This window comes from Siphateles boraxobius, unplaced genomic scaffold (genome assembly GCF_051911475.1).
Source record: "Siphateles boraxobius isolate OS27281-9 unplaced genomic scaffold, OSU_SipBor_1 46, whole genome shotgun sequence".
Lineage (NCBI taxonomy): Eukaryota > Metazoa > Chordata > Actinopteri > Cypriniformes > Leuciscidae > Siphateles > Siphateles boraxobius.
In genome coordinates, this window is record NW_027509097.1 from 6,148,808 (window position 1) to 6,167,832 (window position 19,025).

General features: G+C 37.3%; 3 protein-coding genes across 5 annotated transcripts; 2 read left to right on the forward strand and 1 right to left on the reverse strand.

Annotated features, from left to right (window-relative positions):
- The first annotated feature begins 33 nt into the window (after window positions 1-33).
- On the forward strand, window positions 34-4,988 carry LOC143709783 (protein VCF1). 2 transcript variants are annotated; one of them, XM_077200461.1, is made up of 4 exons: window positions 34-940; window positions 1,440-1,562; window positions 2,242-2,353; window positions 3,267-4,988. In XM_077200461.1, the coding sequence occupies exons 2-4, from the start codon at window positions 1,546-1,548 to the stop codon at window positions 3,507-3,509; spliced, it is 372 nt and encodes a 123-aa protein (XP_077056576.1). In that variant the 5' UTR covers window positions 34-940; window positions 1,440-1,545; the 3' UTR covers window positions 3,510-4,988. The 2 variants fall into 2 exon arrangements, with proteins under 2 accessions (XP_077056576.1, XP_077056577.1); XM_077200462.1 differs by having other exon boundaries at window positions 826-934; window positions 1,438-1,562.
- Window positions 4,977-13,452, reverse strand: tepsin (TEPSIN adaptor related protein complex 4 accessory protein). 2 transcript variants are annotated; one of them, XM_077200456.1, is made up of 13 exons: window positions 13,139-13,452; window positions 11,937-12,009; window positions 11,752-11,843; window positions 11,485-11,578; window positions 10,406-10,473; window positions 10,088-10,169; window positions 9,272-9,340; window positions 8,972-9,160; window positions 8,719-8,896; window positions 7,723-7,836; window positions 7,460-7,538; window positions 7,198-7,332; window positions 4,977-6,499 (listed from the first exon to the last, which is right to left on the reverse strand). In XM_077200456.1, exons 1-13 carry the CDS (start codon window positions 13,175-13,177, stop codon window positions 6,005-6,007), a joined length of 1,707 nt encoding a protein of 568 aa, XP_077056571.1. In that variant the 5' UTR covers window positions 13,178-13,452; the 3' UTR covers window positions 4,977-6,004. The 2 variants fall into 2 exon arrangements, with proteins under 2 accessions (XP_077056571.1, XP_077056572.1); XM_077200457.1 differs by having other exon boundaries at window positions 13,304-13,441.
- A 234-nt stretch (window positions 13,453-13,686) lies between these two features.
- On the forward strand, window positions 13,687-17,100 carry ndufaf8 (NADH:ubiquinone oxidoreductase complex assembly factor 8). Its single transcript, XM_077200487.1, has 3 exons — window positions 13,687-13,940; window positions 16,315-16,425; window positions 16,856-17,100. Exons 1-3 carry the CDS (start codon window positions 13,860-13,862, stop codon window positions 16,874-16,876), a joined length of 213 nt encoding a protein of 70 aa, XP_077056602.1. The 5' UTR covers window positions 13,687-13,859; the 3' UTR covers window positions 16,877-17,100.
- The last annotated feature ends 1,925 nt before the right edge of the window (window positions 17,101-19,025 follow it).

Below are 19,025 nucleotides of genomic sequence, written 5' to 3' on the forward strand. Positions count from 1 at the left end.
TGTCAATGCCTGTGTGTAAATAGCCTACTGCATGTGTAACAACACCGTTGATCACGAAAGCAATTGCACAATCTTTTCCGAACGGAATTTTTTCACCTCTTTTTTTCTCGGAAGGAAAGTTTTACTATCTATCTATCTATCTATCTATCTATCTATCTATCTATCTATCTATCTATCTATCTATCTATCTATCTATCTATCTATCTATCTATCGACAAAGAACTAAATAACTTACAAGCAGAAAGGCAATAACAAAATGTATAATTTTATAATTTTATAAATAGGCCTATATAGCCTATGGGGTTACAATCATAGACTTAAAAAAAAGGTTACAATACATGGAATTTTCAAATGAACTAAAACGTAAGTTAATATAGCCTAAGAAGTACTAGGCTACACAGTCGAAGTGTCTTACAAACAATTTCTGTAAAGAATTTAGATATAGGCCTAGGTTCTAACGTTAGCCAATATCAACATCTTTCGTGAAAATAAAAATAAGTGAGCTATTTTCTTTATAAATATACATATGTAGGAATGTTACATTTCACAAAGAAGTTTTTTTTACTAATACAGAAGTGTAAGGATAAATTCGAAATAGCTTTGCGGACAGGCCTACATATTGACGTCATAACTGAAAAAAATGTTGAATGGGCTAACATTTCAAATTAATGGATAACTTGTCTAATCCAAATCACATTAAATGTATTATTTAATGTAGAAAAAAATCTCAAAAATAATAATTAAATTAAAAATAAAACGTTACGTGTGAATCGTACGTCACCCTTCCCTCAAAGGCACGCAAGCTGCGTCATTATGACAGCAACAGATGGAAGTGTGAGCGAGCGAGTGAGAGAGAAAGAATGAGATCCGGCGAAATGGATACGTTGTAACTTCAGAAAATGACTGAACTCAAGATCCATCTGTGAACAGAGAGAGAGAGGTAGAGTAGCCTACATCACACACCTTTTGTCTCTTCACAAACTCCATTTATTCCGTTTAAATCACTTCGTTGGTTCTGTAGCAATAACAGTTCATCGCTAGGAGGAAATAAAGTGAACTACACATAGCATTGTGCTATCTGTCTCTCAGCTTGACACCCTGTACGCACTATTTTTGCATGGCAACATTAGTATCGTTTTGTATCAGTGTGACTTATGCCCATGAGCCATTTTGTCTCAGTAATGCCAATTAATACTGGACGTTTACATTTAAATTATAAATAGATAAGGTGGTTCCGTTCCGTTCTGAGTCAGTCCTATGCAGATCATTTTTCTAGTAGCCAATGAATATAATAGCTCAGTGTATCTCACGAATGCATCTTAATGGATATTAGCTTATAATAGATATTAATATTACGTTTTCTGCACATCTGTACTGCAATCTAAACGTGTCTGCAGCTTCTCACAATGAATTATATTTGTCATGTCGCTCATCATTAGGGAAAATCTTGGCAGATCCCTTCATTTTGCTGAAAAGAAGCCGGTGGTTTCTGAGTCGAAGAGGTGTTGTGTGCAATTATTTGGCTGTCAAGTGCACAGATACGACATGTTGACAGAAAGCAGGTAACATCATTTGCATCATTTGTGTCTGCATGCATGTTTCAAGTTGCTTTTATGTAACGCATGTCCTGCAAACATCCATGTGGCTGCTGTTGTCAGTACTTCTGGAGGTGGATATTTTTAGATGTTCTTTTAGATGGCTGATCCTCTTGACTAGCTACTACTATATCAGTTAAACGAGTCAGTGCTGTTATCCAGCATCATGCTTTGATAGCTGTGTTGATGACATTTTTATTCTTAAATCTGAGTCATAATCCTGCAGTGGACATATTGATGACTAATGGTTGCAATCAAGCCTGCATTGCTCCATTTCTTAAGACAGTTGTCAATCTTTGTTCTTTTCAATCCAAAGACCCCCCTAAATATAATCGTGCGAGGGACACCCATCCTGAAATTTTAAAGGCATCTATTTAGTTTCTTGTTGTAGCCCAATTTATATTGTAAAGAATTAATATTATAAATATACATAAATATTATTTGTAACATATTTAGTTTCTATTAAGTTAATTATTACATTATTACATACAAACCCCTGGTTTAAGAAATGGTGATGCTCAATGGTACACTACTACTAGGAAAGATTTTTGCATCTAAATTATTCTGAAACCACAGACCTTACGGTTATGAATTCTTCCATACATGTTGAACAGAGTAGTCAAAGGTGATGGTCTCTTGTCAACAGAAAACGCAGACGCAGCTGTGATGCTGAGCAACTCCAGGTCTTACCCCAGGCAAAGAGGTCTGGGGGTTATTCCTTTCTTCCTGAGGTTGGCCATGATGTCTGGGACTCTGAGGTAAGAAGACACAACTACTGGCCAAGAACATTCTTTCGTTCAAGAACGGTCAATTGTTGACGTTCATTCTAGAATGTGTTTCGTAACGGCACATAATAAACTCTTACAAAAGTATGGAGTTAAGTCTGATTCCAAAACTGTATCAAATGGAATGTATTTGACTTTTCCAGTAGGATGAATGAACCTAATTTTAGGGTGTGTTCACACTTGTAGTTCGATTTGTTTGGTCCGGGCCAAAAAATTCTAGTCCTGGTCCGCTTAGAGATCACATTGGCATTTTAACATCAACCTAAAAGCATAGGGATACATTCACAACCTGATTGGTCGGCTTTTATAACGTTTCGAGATGGAACTTGGCGAACATCAAAAACAATGCTGTATGCTGGGATAAATGCCCTCGCTGTATGTGCGTAGCCTACATATGATGGTATTTTGACCAGCTGAGAACTGAAAAAAGCTTATAACATATGTAAAGGAGTCGAAACAGCAGCAGGAATCCCTCCGTCACACACACACAAACGAAGATCTGCTGTGAGGAGACGTGTTAGATGCGGCAACATCGCGACTGTAACGAGAAACATCAGGTATGTTTTAGCATTCTGTCCTTGTATCCTGTCGTATCTTGTATCCGAGTTCGTTTGGAAGAGGACCGAGACCCATCTTTTCTGCGGTCTTGGTCCGCTTGTTTGGTGCGCACCTGGGTTCGGATGGCAGTGTTCACTCTTATTCGAATGAACCGCAATCACTCCAGGGTTAGTTTTAATCGAACCAAATATGCCAAGTGTGAACACACCCTTAATCTCTTTTGGATTATTTTATTAGTTGACAGCCCAATTGTAAGACATTTTTTCATTGGCAACTTTAACCAGAAGTGGTACAGCACAGAAACCCTCAAATCTTTTTTCCTCAACAGTCTTCCAGCAGTGACAGCAGTGGGATTAGCAGTCCGGACCGTATGGCGGGTGCCAGTTCCAGCATCCACAAGATCGACCAAAGAGGACTCCCTGTTTCCCAGGCTCCCTGCAGCCCCACTATTGCAGCAGAAGAGCCGGCCATTTCCTTAAGCCACAACGTCTCATATGATCACATCAACCGTATCTTGAGGGAGGCCCACTTCAGTAGCCTGCAAACTCGTGGTCAGCAAGGTCCAACGTGATGGACAGTGACTCTTCCAGCAACCATTGGCATTAAGGAACAATGTACTGGGGAGCTTTTTGAGGGATTGTATGGGTCGCTTTAAGGTCTGGCACAAATATAGGCCCTCTAAATGCATTTATGTTCTTTCTTATAGCACTTTTTCATGTTCATAGTGTTTATGTGGGGCTCTACTTGATGTGTTGACCATGAACTTCACATAGGTGCTATATAAAAGAACTATCTTGAAAAAAACAACAACAACATCAGCTTCTTGTAAGCTTTTCCCCTTTACGAGACAGTCACACATGGTGCTACTGCGGTTCTGGGTCCTGTTTTACTCAGACACATGCATTTGGCCACTTTTGACACTCTTTGGTTGGTCTAGATAAGGAAATAAAAAATAAAATAACGTCCTTTTATTTAGGAGCTGAGGTAAACCATGTGATTATATTTGCAGCCCTGCTTTGGAGTCATTCCAGGATGATCAATAATGCTGTTGTTTACAAAGGATGCCGGTTTGGTTCTCACTGGAATTTAGACTCTTTCAGGAAGTTTTTTTTTAGGGGGGAAGCTTGATGATTGCTTACATATCCAAAACTCAGGTCTAGAGGATTTCTCCCTGTGTGCCATTAAGGTTGAGACTTCATATGAGGTAAAAATCTCTTTACCTTTACCTTAGATGAGGAAACGCATACTAGCACATCACACTGTAGAGAGACTATTCTGAAAATGCATGCTAGACTCAGGTCTGTTAATGTACATAATGAAGCACTCTAAGAGAAGGTTTAAGCCAACTGACAGGTGAATTAGTGTGTAAATCCAGTGTCTGCAAATTGAAAGCCATGTCCGATATTCATATACGAATTTCAAAATGATCAGAGCTTGAAATACGCTAGTTTAGATCATTCACTAAGCTCAATGTAATACGAGGACTCGTCTTCTACGGGCAGACCTAAGAAATGACCTAAAATTAGCTTGCACCTAACTAAGCACTCTGCAGTGTCATGTCACCACAAAATCCTAAATATTTTACCATAAAATGTCCATACACACACTTATGCCTGTGTCTGACCAATATATACGATGGCTTGATTCATTTCAGAATGGGAAAACAAACTGGAATGGTAGTGTTCCTAAATTTAGTATGCACAAGTATAGTTCAGTCCTTTTTAGATACACATCCTCAACTAAACTTCAGCTTAGTCCAAACAGTTGTATGAGGATACTTACATCATTTCAAGCAGGTGATCTAATTGTGTACAAGATACTGATACACTTTCAACTACTCAGTGCACACAATACTGTACAACCCAGGCACTGTGCTTTGTGTGAAAGACTATTAGCTTTTTGATGATGAAAATCGTCCCTGCAGTCACCATTGTTTTGTATGTAGGACTGTACATAATATATAGCTAGCATATATACAATATTTGAAATCATTGTTATTTTATGAATTGTTCCTCTGATGTAAATTAAATAAAGATTCTTTTTAATTACATGTATAATTTTTTTATTCCCGTTTCAGTCTCCGAATGGACATTTGTATTCAAACCTGCCTTTCAAAACTCATGGCTTTAGTTTTCGAAGTTGCTGTAACATTTTCACACAAGAGAATTTCTTGATATATTTGCACACAAGGTGGACAATGTTTTGGCAGGATATTTTCTAATCAAACTCGACTATGTGGGTGTTAATGTTTGTTCTTATTTTATAATGCACTCAATAAGTGCTTTTAGTAAGAGGAAAGACTAGTGCAAATAGTAACAGCCATTTCAGTAACACTTGTTTTTAACACCTCAACTGAAAAGCGTCCTGAGTAGTTTCTTAATAGTATCGCTATAGAGAATGTTGCAGTTGCAATTGCAGGTAGATGTTATCTCCATAAGCACTGGTTAAGACAGTAACAACATTCACATGCACAAGAAATCCTTGACAGCAACTGGAATATTCCTGTATACTAATATATTCTGTAGATGTAGTCGGCATATAAACAAAAACATGCATGTTCTTTTTGCATGTAGTTTTTTCTTAGTAATTCAGCATATTGACATCAACTCATCAAGAGCACATTGACATGCAATATGTACATTACCTTTCAAAATTTTGGGGTCGGTAAGTTTCTTATTTTAGTGTTTGTGAAAAAAAAAATGAACGTTTGATCTTCCTAACAAGGTGTTTAAGTGACTCAAAATTATGATTAATACAAGCATCAGCCAGTGGTCTCTATTCAGATTTCTGGAAACCACCAGAACATTGGTCGAATCGGGTCATGGCGATCATGTTACTGTAGAATAAAATTTGCATGTGCATGTAAATGTAGTCACTTTCAGCAATTATAATAATATCATTATTATTCTTAATATCATTAAGGTTGTTAACCATTCCATTCAAAAATGTCTTTCACTGCCAAGCTGATTCTGTGCAAGAAGAAATCACTCATAGGCTGAATCATGTGAACATGAATGGAATGGTTTTCCCCCCATGCCAGTACACAACCGTAAAGGAAAGTTGGCATCAGAGATTAAGGAAGGAGAAGGCAGACACTTGCTCACTTGATGTGGGTGAGCCTGCAGTTCTCTCACAGCTTTTCTCACTCGCACAGTCTATGCCTGTAGTGGCTTCTACACTTGTCTGGGCGTCTGACTCGACAGGAACAGGCTCAACCAAACACACAGGTTTGCTTCTGTTCACTAGCTCCATTCCACTGAAGAGCGACAGTCTGAGTGTTTCTGAGATCTTGGAGGCGTTTCTGTTTCCCCCCTCTTCTTGCTCTCTTGTCATATGAGACCCAGGTGCAGAACTGTTACCCTGTGGGTATTGTGTAGATGGGGTCTCCTCTGATGGGATAACCGAGGTTGCGATTCCTCCAAGTCGTCCTGGAACAAATGGGATGGTCATAGATTCAGAGGGCTGGTCTGAAAGTGAAGAGCTGGAGAAGGTTGGACGCTCAGCACTGTCACACCTGGGATTTGTGACACAACCAAGCAAGGCCTCGAACTGCCTTAGGAGCTAGTTTAAAAAAAAAGTATCTGTTAGTCCCTCAAAATTACAAGAGGATAGAACAAGAGCAATTGTGCTTATCAGTAAATATTAGCTGTGTTAATTATTATTAAAGAGGCCATATTATGCCATTTTACAAAGCCTTGATTTTGTTTTTGGGATCTACTAGAGTAGGTTTTCATGCTTGAATGTTCAAAAAAGATTGTTTTTCATTGTTGCAGCACCTCTCTTTCCATTCTGTCAGTAACACTCGGTTTAGTTTCTGCCTCTACGAAGCTCCTCTTTCCGAAAAGCACAATGTGCTCCATAACACTTCGCCAAGGCGGCAACACGCTACGAACACAACTCAGCCCTGCCTTTTATTGCGTATTCCTTGGGTGGGAATTATTTTGGGGGAATTTATTATTACCATTTCGCAGTATAAAGCAGCATAACAGACTGTTTTTATACAGCTAAAATAACTGGAAGCGGATGAAAATGGAAGCCTCACAAATTCAAATTACAAATGGCCGCATCCACTCTTAAATTAAAAATAAGGTAGATAGAGAATTTGGATTGGACCGTTTAACTCTGCTGACCTTTTTCATGTACAACATTACACACTAAAGAAAGTTGAAATTGTAAAAAAGCATAATAGCTTTATATTAGCTTTATTATTATTGAATATCTTGCTTCCACTCATTTACACATGGTTTTGGTGACGGTACCTTGGTTGCCTTGTTGGCGACAGGGCCTGTGGTTCCGTCACTAAGTTGTCCGAGGCGTTTGTGTGTGATATTGAAAATATGATCTAGAGAGAGGAAGTCTGAAGACATCAGGCAGGCCAGAGCACACAACGTCCTCTGCAAGAAGCAAACACAAATTGTTTATGCTGTGCAAATTTTTCAGTCAAGTTAAAGAAAACAATTTAGGTTTATTTAAAAAAAAAAAAAATACTGAGCCTACATGTTGCAGAATGGGAAACATTACCATCTGGACGATTTGTGTGTGGTCCTGAAGTCTGCGAGAGAGAAGTTCAACAACCACCTCACAGTTGAGAGTTGAGCATCTGAAAGAAAACAGGAGCGAGACATCAGTTATTTTAACTATGACATTACTGACCACTGGAATAAACATCTGTTAAAAGGAAACTGTATGCGCTGACATTATAATCCAAGGGTGTATTGCAGATCAGTAACGATCAACACTGATGCCAAACAAATATGAAACATGTCTAGTATGGAATTTCTTACTCTTTGATGAAGTACTGGCTCTCTTCTCTGGACAGGAAGACTTTGGAACCATTGGTCAGTCGGTTGATAAGCGCAGTCTCCTGACCACAGTCCCCCAACTGAATGGCCTCCACACTGATTTAAAAGAACAAATACTAAAATAATGAATATCTCAGAATAAATATGTGAATCTCATAAAACCTCAGAAGAATCTAATCAAATTAAAAAAATAAAATAAAATGTACTGTATTTTGCTTTGTGAACATGATGCCCATTTATTCATTCTTATTACCCGTATGTGGAAAAACGTAACGTACTGTTCAAAGGTTTGGGGTCAGTAAGATTAAATTGATCAAAAGTGACACTATAATGTTACAAATCCTTTCTATGTCAAATAAATGCTGTTCTTTTTTTACTTTCTAAACATCAAAGAATCCTGAAAAAATGTATCACGAATTCCAAAAAAATATTAATAATAAGGTCTAATAAGAAATGTTTCTTGAGCAGCAAATCAGCATTTTAGAATTATTTCTCAAGGATCATGTGACACTGAAGACTGGAGTAATGATGCTGAAGCTTTGACGCCACAGGAATAAATTACATTTTTAAAAATATTCAAATAGAAAAAGTTATTTTTGATTAAATAAATGCAGCTTCAGTGAACATATGGGACTCCTGGTAATATTTGTTATACTGGTTTTAATGTATGCAGATTTTAATTTAAAAAAAAAATCTCAACCATACTGATTCATTATGATAATGAGTATTTATGCTTAATTATCAGTCATGTTTCAATGGTCTGATAATTATTATTAATAATAATAATATTTATATCTTGTGATTTTATGTGAAATGTGACAAATGGCATCTGACATGACTCTGTATGCTGCTATTTTAGTTTTGGAAATGATGCAAGCATTAAAATCCCCCTTGGTGATGCAGTGACCTGGGGTTAATGACATCAAACACTTGAGAACACCATCAAGAACAGAAGCCCTGTAGCAGTCTGTCCCTTACCGTTCCGATAGGTCACCACTCTCCCGACTCGCCCCGGAGTGGCTGCCCGACTTACTGCTTCTTCCCAGTGAGGGCTGGCTGGCTTCCGCAGTCTCCTGGGACGAGTTGTGGGAGGAGCTCTGCCCACTGTCTGTTTCCTCCCAGCCTCCACCAGCCTGCCCTGGGCACCTGTGGGATGCTAAGAGAAGGTGAAATGCTCATTTCTTTGAAACTATTAACATGCACTGCTTTTATAACCTGGTGCATGGCTCACCTCTGCTGGCGTGGGATGAGATGTCGTAGGCACATGCTGGCACTGCCATCTCCACAGTAGCAGAGGGCGCCACCACAGCGTGGTAGTGGTTATCATGGAGACGGATGCCAGGATGCTCTGTTGGAGGAAGGACAGCGCTGGCAACCACCTCGGCAGCTTTCTGAATCTTGTCCAATAGAGTCCCTCCACCTGAACGAGAGACGGAAAAGAGACAGGACACACACCAGAATGATTTCCAGTTGTAAATATTAGTGTTGAGCTCAGGACTTGGATGAATAACATTAAAAGTCTGTGTCTTACTGGACTCTTTCCTCCCTGGGCTGTATCCAAACCCCTGCATGCCAGACCTGTGCGACTCTGAGCCCATTCCTGCAAACAGAAATCTTGGTATTATTCACATACCATACCCAATTAAAATTGTTTTACTTATATTAAAGTATACCTATTATACCTTTTCGGATAATACCTTTCATGTAGTGTTATAAAGCTGTTTGGGAATGTAAAATGTCTGCAAAGGTCAGGATAAATGGAGTTAATGTCTCCCAAAAGAAAGAACCGATTGTGAACTGTCTGAAACGAGTCGTCAGTAATTCCAGTCTTACTTCCAGCTCGAACCTACGTACGTTTGTAACACATTTGCATAATGCCAGCCAATGATCTTCATCGGCTGCCTGTGAACAGTGTCTGCTTTAACCCGCCTTGTAGTTGTAGATGATGCTGGGAAGAGTTTAGTTCGTGCTTTTGAATTGATACGATGAAACTGACGCCATTGTTACTGTTTGTATCACTGTGTATCGTGCTCTGAGGAAGCCTCTGGAGCTGAAATTCAGATATGGTAATAGGCGTTTGGTTTCTGACATGCGTTAGAAGAGGTAGACCAATCACAACAGACCGGGTCATCTGACCAATCAGAGCAGAGGGGTTTAGAGAGACTGGATCCTTGATCGAACCATACATTGGTTACGGAAATTGTGATAAAAGAGGTGATGCTTAATTGTATATTATGAGAAAATAAAAGTGTTTTTTGATCCTGTATTCATGTAAACCATTCGTAGAAGACCTCCAAAATAAAAACAAAAAAGCATAATATGGTGAAAATACCAAAACAGCACTCACCCACAGATAGTGTCAGTGTTTTGTGTTGAGACAATCCAGAATCTGAGGACATGGTATCATTAAAAAGTAGGCTAGCCAACTCCTGTATAGAAACAAATGCTGGCTCAATTCAGACATAACAAGAAACAAACAACAAATTGACAGAAGAGTGACTGCCTGCAGAAGTGCATCTATGGTTGTTTTTTATATATACCATAAACTGTAAAACATACATTAAAGTAATAAACAGAAGGTCAACATACAAGACTACAAAAAGACCTTAACTGGAGTTTAATGAGTCAACGATATTGATTTGTCCGCACAGAGGGAAAGTTTTACCTGTGCTGAGCTTCTGACTTTCTGAAAAAGAGCACTTCCATGGATGGGGTCCGGGGGGCCGCTGTAGACTAAGAAAGACATAATACAGTCACCCTTTTTATTAACTCATATAAACTCAAAACATAACTCAATCTATTTACTTATTTAAAATACTTTACTGTTCAAAATTTTGGGGTCAGAGTGCTTTTTGTAACAGTATTTAAACTAAGTATATAATGAGAAGTATTTTATGCTCACCAAGGCTGCATTTATTAAATGAAAAATACAGTAAAAAACAGAAACATTGTGAAATATTATTATAATTTAAAATAAATTTTTTTTATTCCTGATAATAAATCTGAAATTCCATTGTCACATGATCCTTCAGAAATAATTTTAATATGCTGATTTGCTGCTCATGAAACATTTCTTATTATCAATGTTGAAAACAGTTGTGCTGATGATTATTATTTTTGTGGAAACTGTAATCAATTGTTTTCAGTATTCTATGATAAATATGAAGTTCAAAAGAACAGCTTTTATTTCAAATAGAAATCTTTTGTAACATTATGAAATTCTTTAATGAAACTGATTATCAATTTACTGTGTTTACTGTATAAAAGTACTTATTTATTTAAAAAAAACAAAATGACTGACCGCAAACTTTCAAACAGTATGTTCTTCTGGCTGATTTTGGTACTTATTCATCAGTGCATGTTATTCCAAAGAAAAAATGTGTTTGCAAACTTTCATCAAAATATAAATTATTTCTTTGCTTTTAAACGACTTCCAAATTTTGCTGATTTCACCAATCTGTCCCATTTTTCATGTAATACAAAGACCACTTTTAACAATCCAATCAATTCTCAGTGGCTAAAATCAAGTCCTGCTCTACATTTTTATCTCATTGAATATAATAAAGCAGGTTGCAAACATCCCTGGATCTTGATTATAAGATTTTCACAGGTTACAGATGCTCTGGTTTTGATGACTGAAACATTAGGGGTTTATGCGTGTACACTGACTCCTAAGAATCAGTCAATATGACTTCCTTTAAAAAGTGTTCCAGTGTTTATCTTGAATTGTTTAGACCTGCTTACCTATTACTTCCTGTATAAATGTAGCGTTCCGCCGTAGCTCAGTGAGGAAGTGAGGTGGTCCATTGCCACATAAATGCAGGAGAATCTTCAGGACCTTGGACAGGGTTAAAAGCACAATAAACACCACAGACCAACTAAAGATATCAAAAGTACTTCAAAACATCGAGCTCAATGAAGGGGGCCCATTAAATTCTCTTTGCAGGGTTTGAACCTACAACCTTCTGGTTACCAACCCAAATAAGACTGAGCCACACCACTCTAACTCACCTTAAGTTTGACGTGGCAGGACTCAACCTGTAGTCTCTCCAAGAGGTACTCGAGAAGACACTGGCAGCAGCCCACTGACTCATGGGAAATTTCTTAGTTACCATGACTGTCAAGGTCCACTGATGACAGAGAATTCTTTATCCTGCCCTACTCTACTTTCTTCTGTAATACCTCAAAAAGGATACTGCCGATTTCCTCAAAAAGATAGCCGGGACAAGGCGATTCGTCATCTGATGTTGCCCGCATAAGCGTTGGCACCTGAGACACAAAAAAAGAGGTGAGGAAATCTCTCTTCCCAAAGTCACCTTTAAAGTCAGTTTGAAACGGAAGTTGCAATAGTCTTTTCTTCACTATTGCTCTTTTCAAATTATCAAAATCAAATTATTTTGATTAAAGAATATGAGGCCACATGAATTAAAAAAAGCACAGATAAATCATTTATAATATATACTGAAATATTACAAAAAAAATAAGAATTGCATATTTTGCTTTCATGGTGACTTTAACCCCTTAACTGTCACCCCCCCCCCTCCCTCCCTCCCTCCCTCCCTCCCTCCCTCCCTCCCTCCCTCCCTCCCTTTTGATAATGGACATTAAAATGCACTATACAAACTTAAATGGTTGTAATTCAAGAATGCTTTAGAATATAGACCTAAGTTTGGTCTTGTTTTAAAGAAAACACTCAGCAGATTATTATTACTGAAGTGAAAGCACTTCGAAAAATTTACGTATGAAAAAGTTATGGAAGTTTAAATTTACAGTAAATCAAATACATATAGTTTGTCATGATTAAATTAGGATTTAATAGTAATATATTGAAGTAAAGTTAGTACTGTGGCAGTTTTTAACTCGCTGTATTTGTGTGTATGTATGTATATATATATATATATATATATATATATATACATATATATACACACACACAGACACACACACACAAACACAACGTGTTTTGTAATCTTATCAGTAGTATTCCCATCTAAATTAATTACAGCGATACTGTTACAACGATGTTGCTGTACTTTACTATATACAATGAATGTAACATGGTATTTATTTAACACTCCATTATATGACATTAGTTTTACTATAGAACATAGGCACTCATGTTGCTGCTGCTATGGTAACTTACAAGTAGTAAAAAAACATGGTAGGACCACGGTAATGTTACATGTCCAAAACACCATGGAAGTATCATGGTATTTTGGTCGTGTATTTTTATTTTGAAGTGTCTGTAAACAGAAATATAATTTATATGCAGATATATAACGTTACAGACTATTTAACTGCTGCTAACGCCAGGTATGCAGTAAACAACGTAGGAAACTAGGTTTGTCGTAAAAGATAGCTGAAATGTCATAATATCCCTGGTGCCACGGATACGTACTTTTTGTAGGAAAATCAAACGTTCCAATAAGGTAGCCATGATGGAGCAATCTGTGTTTTTTCGCCAGTCTATGTACCATTGCTCACAGGGCGGGTGACCGTGCGGATCCTGCCTGCCCGAGAATATACTCAATCATACAGACCTCTGTTTAGCTCGCCCACTCACTCTGATTTGAGACAGCGCTGTCCGGTTTGTGATTTGGATCTTTTCAGTGAAACAGTTGAAAAGGTTCAGAAATATTTTATCACGAATGACTCCATTGAAAAGATCTGTTCAATGCAATCAATTCGCGGAAATGAGTTCAATGTGGTTGTAGCCAATAGAACGCGGTCCTTAAGAACATGTGACTGGATACGGAAGTTAATCTGGAGTGGATTTTTTTGACCATCCTGAAAATGTCTTTGAAATCAACTCACGTTGCTATTGGCTCTTCATCGGACGCAGGAAACTATAACAGAAAAATCAACCAATCAGAGAGCAGCGAAGATATTTCTGGTTCCATATTAACGCTTTGATTGGCCAATTACTCGTCTATGGGAGGTTTACACACGTTATCTCAGAGGTCAACAGAATGGCGCTGTCCATGTTGAATAACACACTGCAAAAATCTCTCTGAGTGTATGACTTTTGTGAATAACTATGATGGGTCACAGAGATTTTAAATGAACTTCGACACACCAAAGTATTGCTATTTAAAGGATTGTTTTCAAGTCTTTGAACTATGTCTGGTTCAAATGTTTGGACTCGCAGCAGAGCGAGAATGAGACTCTTCCCAGAGCTGTTGGCTCAGTGCTCAGGAGAGGTACACGTTCATTCAGTATTCCTTATTAGTTTAATCAGTATTTGTCATGTGTATATATATATATACACGCATGCACACTCACCCGGCCGCTTTATTAGGTATACCTACTCAGTTTAGAACAGGAAACCGAGGTTACAATTCGCACAGGCTCACCAAATTTGGACAAGAGAAGATTGTAAAAATGTTGCCTTTGTCTGATGAGTCTTGATTTCTGTTGCGACATTCAAATTGTAGGGTCAGAATTTTACGTAATTGTGGTGGTGTAAAGGTGTTTCAAATATTTTCTTGGCACTTTCTTTGGACCCCTTGGTACCAGTTGAGCATCGTTTAAATGCCACGGTCTACCTGAGTATTGTTCAGTGTTGTGCAAGTTACTTCCAAACTGTAATACATTATATATTACTTGTTACTGTTATTTAAAAGTAATTCATTACCTTACAATATTACTGTCTCAGAATTGTAATGCGTTACATTACTCCTGTATTACTTTTGAGTTACTTTCACCAAAATAACTATACAGAAGTAGAACTTTCTAAAATGACTAGGGCTGTAACGATATGCGATATGAAACCGAAATCGCGACACTCAGATCCACGAACCTGCAGAATCGCGACACACCCCTTTCAACTCCCAGCGTTATCCTTCCCGTCCAGATCCAATGCTACCACATCTTTAAATTACTATTAGTATTATTTGAAGTTAACTTAACATTATAAAATATGTAGACCTACACATCAAAACTAGTTGAGGATAAATTATTTAAAATTTGGGAATTCCAGCGTAATGGACATGACATTTGCAGACTTGCAGTTAACTTATATAAATTCTCAGAAAATGCATTAATACCAAAATATTGAAACGTCTGTTTATCCATAGTCTCCTCCCAGAAAGGAGTCCAGACATTAGAAAAATATCAGTCAACACATGCGTTTTATATTTAATATTAGGGAAATCGACAGTCATGTGTGACAAAAAAAACTTTAACTTTTAGGAGGCAACGATTTTTTGTTGTTTTAATTCTGTGAATTACACTGCGCAAATCTAATGAAGAAGGGTTGGATCTCCACAGAACATAAAATATTCATTTTATTTTATTTTTTGTGTTCGCATTTATGAGGAAAAAATAATGTTACAGACGTGACAGTTCTCCGTTACGGACGCGACCGCTCTGAAGCGGCACTAAAAGACTGCTTTAAAACTTTCACAGACACCTTACACAGAAGACACGAAGCCTTTCTTTAAAGTGAATTTCGTTTTGTTTTAATTGTACGGACCTGAAAAATATATCTATATTGAAATGTCTACTTGTAAACAGAACAATTCAAAACGAAAGAAAACAGACTGCTCTCTGCTTATGAAATGAAATGTGCATTTCTCTCTGGTGCATTCACTACTGCGAAGATCGCGAGTCAGCATCGTCAACTTCAACTTTACTTTATTAATAAACAATCAACATGTCTTTTTGCTATATTTGACATATTCATAATCATTGCTTTTGCCGGTTCTTTGTGTCAGCTTTTAGGTGCTTTATCGGCAGCGCCGCCGCCCTTACATGAACGCGTCACCACGGCATCAAAAACATGATTGCGTGATGAAAACATGAAAAATACCACATAAACATAGCCTAACTGTTTAGAAAGAAAACAGAACGAATAGCCTAATGCTCATACGTCCATCTCGCGAATGTAGTCTTCTTCATGCCATCTTCACCATTAGCCGCTTTTCCACTGGCCAGCGCGAGCACAGAGGCCGAAATCATACCTCACGGCACTCCTGTAAAAAATAAATCGCTATACAAATATATCAGACGCTGCCATTTAGTCTTTAATTACAGACTTGGACACCACACGCGGCTATATTTGACTGACCACGAACAGTTAATTTAGCCTACTTGCATCTTTCATTCGTAATGTCTGGCGGTCTTGCTGGTTTTTTTGTTTGTTTGTTTTACAATTAAAACTAAAAGTCTGTTGTAACGCAAGCCTTACCGAACATGTACCGAGTAAAATATTACTGAAAATTGATTAGTAATGCCTTACACTACTGCGTTACAGCAAAACGTAATATGTTACTGTAATGCATTACTTTTGTAACGCGTTACTCCCAACACTGGTATTGTTGCTGTCCATGTCCATCCCTTTATGCCCATCTTCTGATGGCTTCTTCCAGCACAATAATGCTCTATGTCACAAAGCTCAAATAATCTTATACTGGTTGAACATGACAATGAGTTCATTATACTCAAATGGCCTCCACAGTCACCAGATCTCAAACCAGTAGAGCAGCTTTGGGAGATTCACATGATAGATAGATAGATAGATGCATTATATTATCGTTTTGTAAAGCTGACTGTTTTCTATTATTATATTATTAGGCAGCTGCTTATGGGAAATGTGTGGCCGCCACAACCACTGGAAAACAGGAGCTGACCAAAAACATGTGCGTCAAAGAATTTGAAGCACTGAGAAGCTGCTTTCAATCTGCTGTGAGTGTTTTATTGCGATTATGCTGCATATAGACAAGTATTTTTTGACAAGTATTCTGTTAACACAAACCTACATTAGAGACAATAATCAGAAAACAATGTTTAAGATTATAAAGTATCATAAAGTAAGATTTAAATTATTTTATACTTTAATTATTATTAAATTGTGGTAGCTCAAACATTAGAGCAGTGTAGCTCACACACATGGCGCTAACACCAAGGTAATAGGTTTGATCCCCAGGGAATGCATGAAACCTTGAATGCAATGCAAGTAGCTTTGGATAAATGCATCTGCCAAATGCATCAATGTAAATTATACATTTTATATTAATGTTTATAAATATTCTCTGTCTAGATATTGTAATATTAAACTTTATGTGTATGTAATATATTTTGTTGGCTTTTCTAACTAATTGTTTTATATTTGCAGGCGAAAAAGGGAGTAAAGTGAACAACATCATGAATAAATATGATAACCGTGACAGCGTTGGAGATCATTTTAATGAATTAGCCTGTAAAACATTTCTGGTGATGAATATCTTCTTTCATAGTTGCTTTTGTCATTTCTCTCTCTCTGTAAATACACACATATATATTAATAATGTGTTTCAAATGGATAATTGTATTGTGCACAAAACCACAATGAATTTTTTTCATAAAAACGTGGAATCATAATTCTCTTCCTTTGTTCAGACATATCGTTACAATATAATATATAGAGGCAGTTTAGACTGAATTATATCACCATCTGCATCAGCACTTTGCTGTTTTCACATATCAATATATCAGAATTGGGATAAAAGAGGCAGACTAATGATAACCAGACGTTGTGTGTTGTTTGGAGTGTGTAATTGATGAGGGAGTGTCAGAATGAGAAATGAGATATGAGGTGTTGCGTGATGGGTGGTCATTATCACGCTCTTGACCGCCGATTGCAGATCAGCACTCCAGTCAGGCTCCAAATTTGGACTCGATCCTGAAATCTAGGATGGCGGTTTTAAGGGGTTTGTTTCCAATCAAACAAAAGCAGGCTGAAACATGAAAGGCCAGCTGATTAATGTGTATCCGTGGGGTGTATGTCACTGGCACCACAAAAGATTATGGGCTCTTAGTCGTCTCGTATGGAATGTGAAGCTGTGCCACTGTTAAATACACCCTTCCTGCACAACCCGCACCCTCATTAGCCACATGTTAATTGATAGAAGGGCCATAAAGGCAGCCACTAATGACTGGGGATCAACAAACGATGAATGGCTCCGGTATTAAAAAAATGTTTCAAGCAAAGCAATGACCTGCATATCTATAAGAAAACACATGCTACATGTTATGCTTTAGCTTAGTCTCCATCAGTGTTTGTGGCCTTCCTTCATATGGGCTTCATTCGCACATTTTCAGTGCACTACAAGGTGTTAATTGAAAGAGAATGGTCCTTTGGAAACGGTTGTGTTTGGTCCAAATTGGCTATAAAATCGAAAGGTTTAGGCTGGGGAACTTGTCTTCTTGACTTTAAAAAGGCTTATGCTGACAATCAGTTCTGTGCACATTGAGCATTAATGTAGCACATGTTGTCCTTTATCATCAGAGGTGGACAAAGTACACACCTTCCTTACTTGAGTGAAAGTACAGATACTACTGGTCAAATAATACTCCGTTACAAGTAAAAGTTGTAAAGACTGATTTTTACTTAAGTAAAAGTACAGACGTACTCGTTTTTAAATGTACTTAAGTATCAAAAGTGAATGTCAATGCATTGTTTTATTATAATTGCATGTAATACTTACAGTATCTTATGCCTCTTAATCTATGCCTGCCTACCTACCCACATATCAATCTCAAATTAATTTTTTTGGGATTGAATAAGTGCACTCAAAGTTCACAAGGGTTTCGGACACCCAAATAGCTGTTCCCTTAAATAATGCCCCGTTTAAAGTTTTTTTGGCTTTTAGTATGAATATGTTAGCCTTGATGTTATCTATAAGCTAGTGTGCCTCAAAACAATGACAAAATTTGCATTTAGAAGAACAAACCCAGAACGTCAACCCGACTTTCATTTCCAACCAAAATCATCCCCTGACTGACGTTACTACTTTCTACTCAAGAATCTTGACAGAAAATGTAGTCGAGTAAAAAGTACAATGTTTGTCTTTCAAATGTAGTGAAGTTAAGGCGAGACACCCCAGGTGAATAGGGTAAAGAAAAAAATAACTAATAAATATCACCATACTTCACCAGTTGATTATTACATTAAAAAAAAGCTAAAAAATAAATAAATTTGTATTACTAGTTTTCTGAAATATGCAAATGAGGCATTGTCTAATTAAATATGCACTTATTTGCATACATTTCTACAACAAAAATCTTAACATTGGATGAAGTCAGGTTCAAAATGATTGTTTCATTTATTTGATATATTAGAGTCAAAGGTTTTTACAGAGGGGATTTTGGATATCTTTATTTATCACTCCACAAATCAGAAAATACTGTTAACAGCCAAAAATAATTAAATTTTCTCCATTTTTTTAGGAATAAAATGTCGTATGGAATCAGGAAAATTATACATGAACAAACCCCTTTGTAAAAAACCTTCATAATATGGATAA

Excerpts from the sequence above, each read along its gene's own strand:
- LOC143709783 (XM_077200461.1), top strand. Across the intron at positions 2,354-3,266 it reads ATGATGTCTGGGACTCTGAG|TCTTCCAGCAGTGACAGCAG; the intron begins GTAAGAAGACAC and ends TTTCCTCAACAG.
- tepsin (XM_077200456.1), bottom strand. The coding sequence starts at position 13,177 with ATGGCTACCTTATTGGAACGTTTGATTTTCCTACAAAAA. Across the intron at positions 11,579-11,751 it reads CCTGCCACGTCAAACTTAAG|GTCCTGAAGATTCTCCTGCA; the intron begins GTGAGTTAGAGT and ends ACCCTGTCCAAG. Across the intron at positions 9,341-10,087 it reads AACACTGACACTATCTGTGG|GAATGGGCTCAGAGTCGCAC; the intron begins GTGAGTGCTGTT and ends TTCTGTTTGCAG.
- ndufaf8 (XM_077200487.1), top strand. The coding sequence starts at position 13,860 with ATGTCTGGTTCAAATGTTTGGACTCGCAGCAGAGCGAGAATGAGACTC. Across the intron at positions 13,941-16,314 it reads TGGCTCAGTGCTCAGGAGAG|GCAGCTGCTTATGGGAAATG; the intron begins GTACACGTTCAT and ends TTATATTATTAG. Across the intron at positions 16,426-16,855 it reads GAAGCTGCTTTCAATCTGCT|GCGAAAAAGGGAGTAAAGTG; the intron begins GTGAGTGTTTTA and ends TTATATTTGCAG.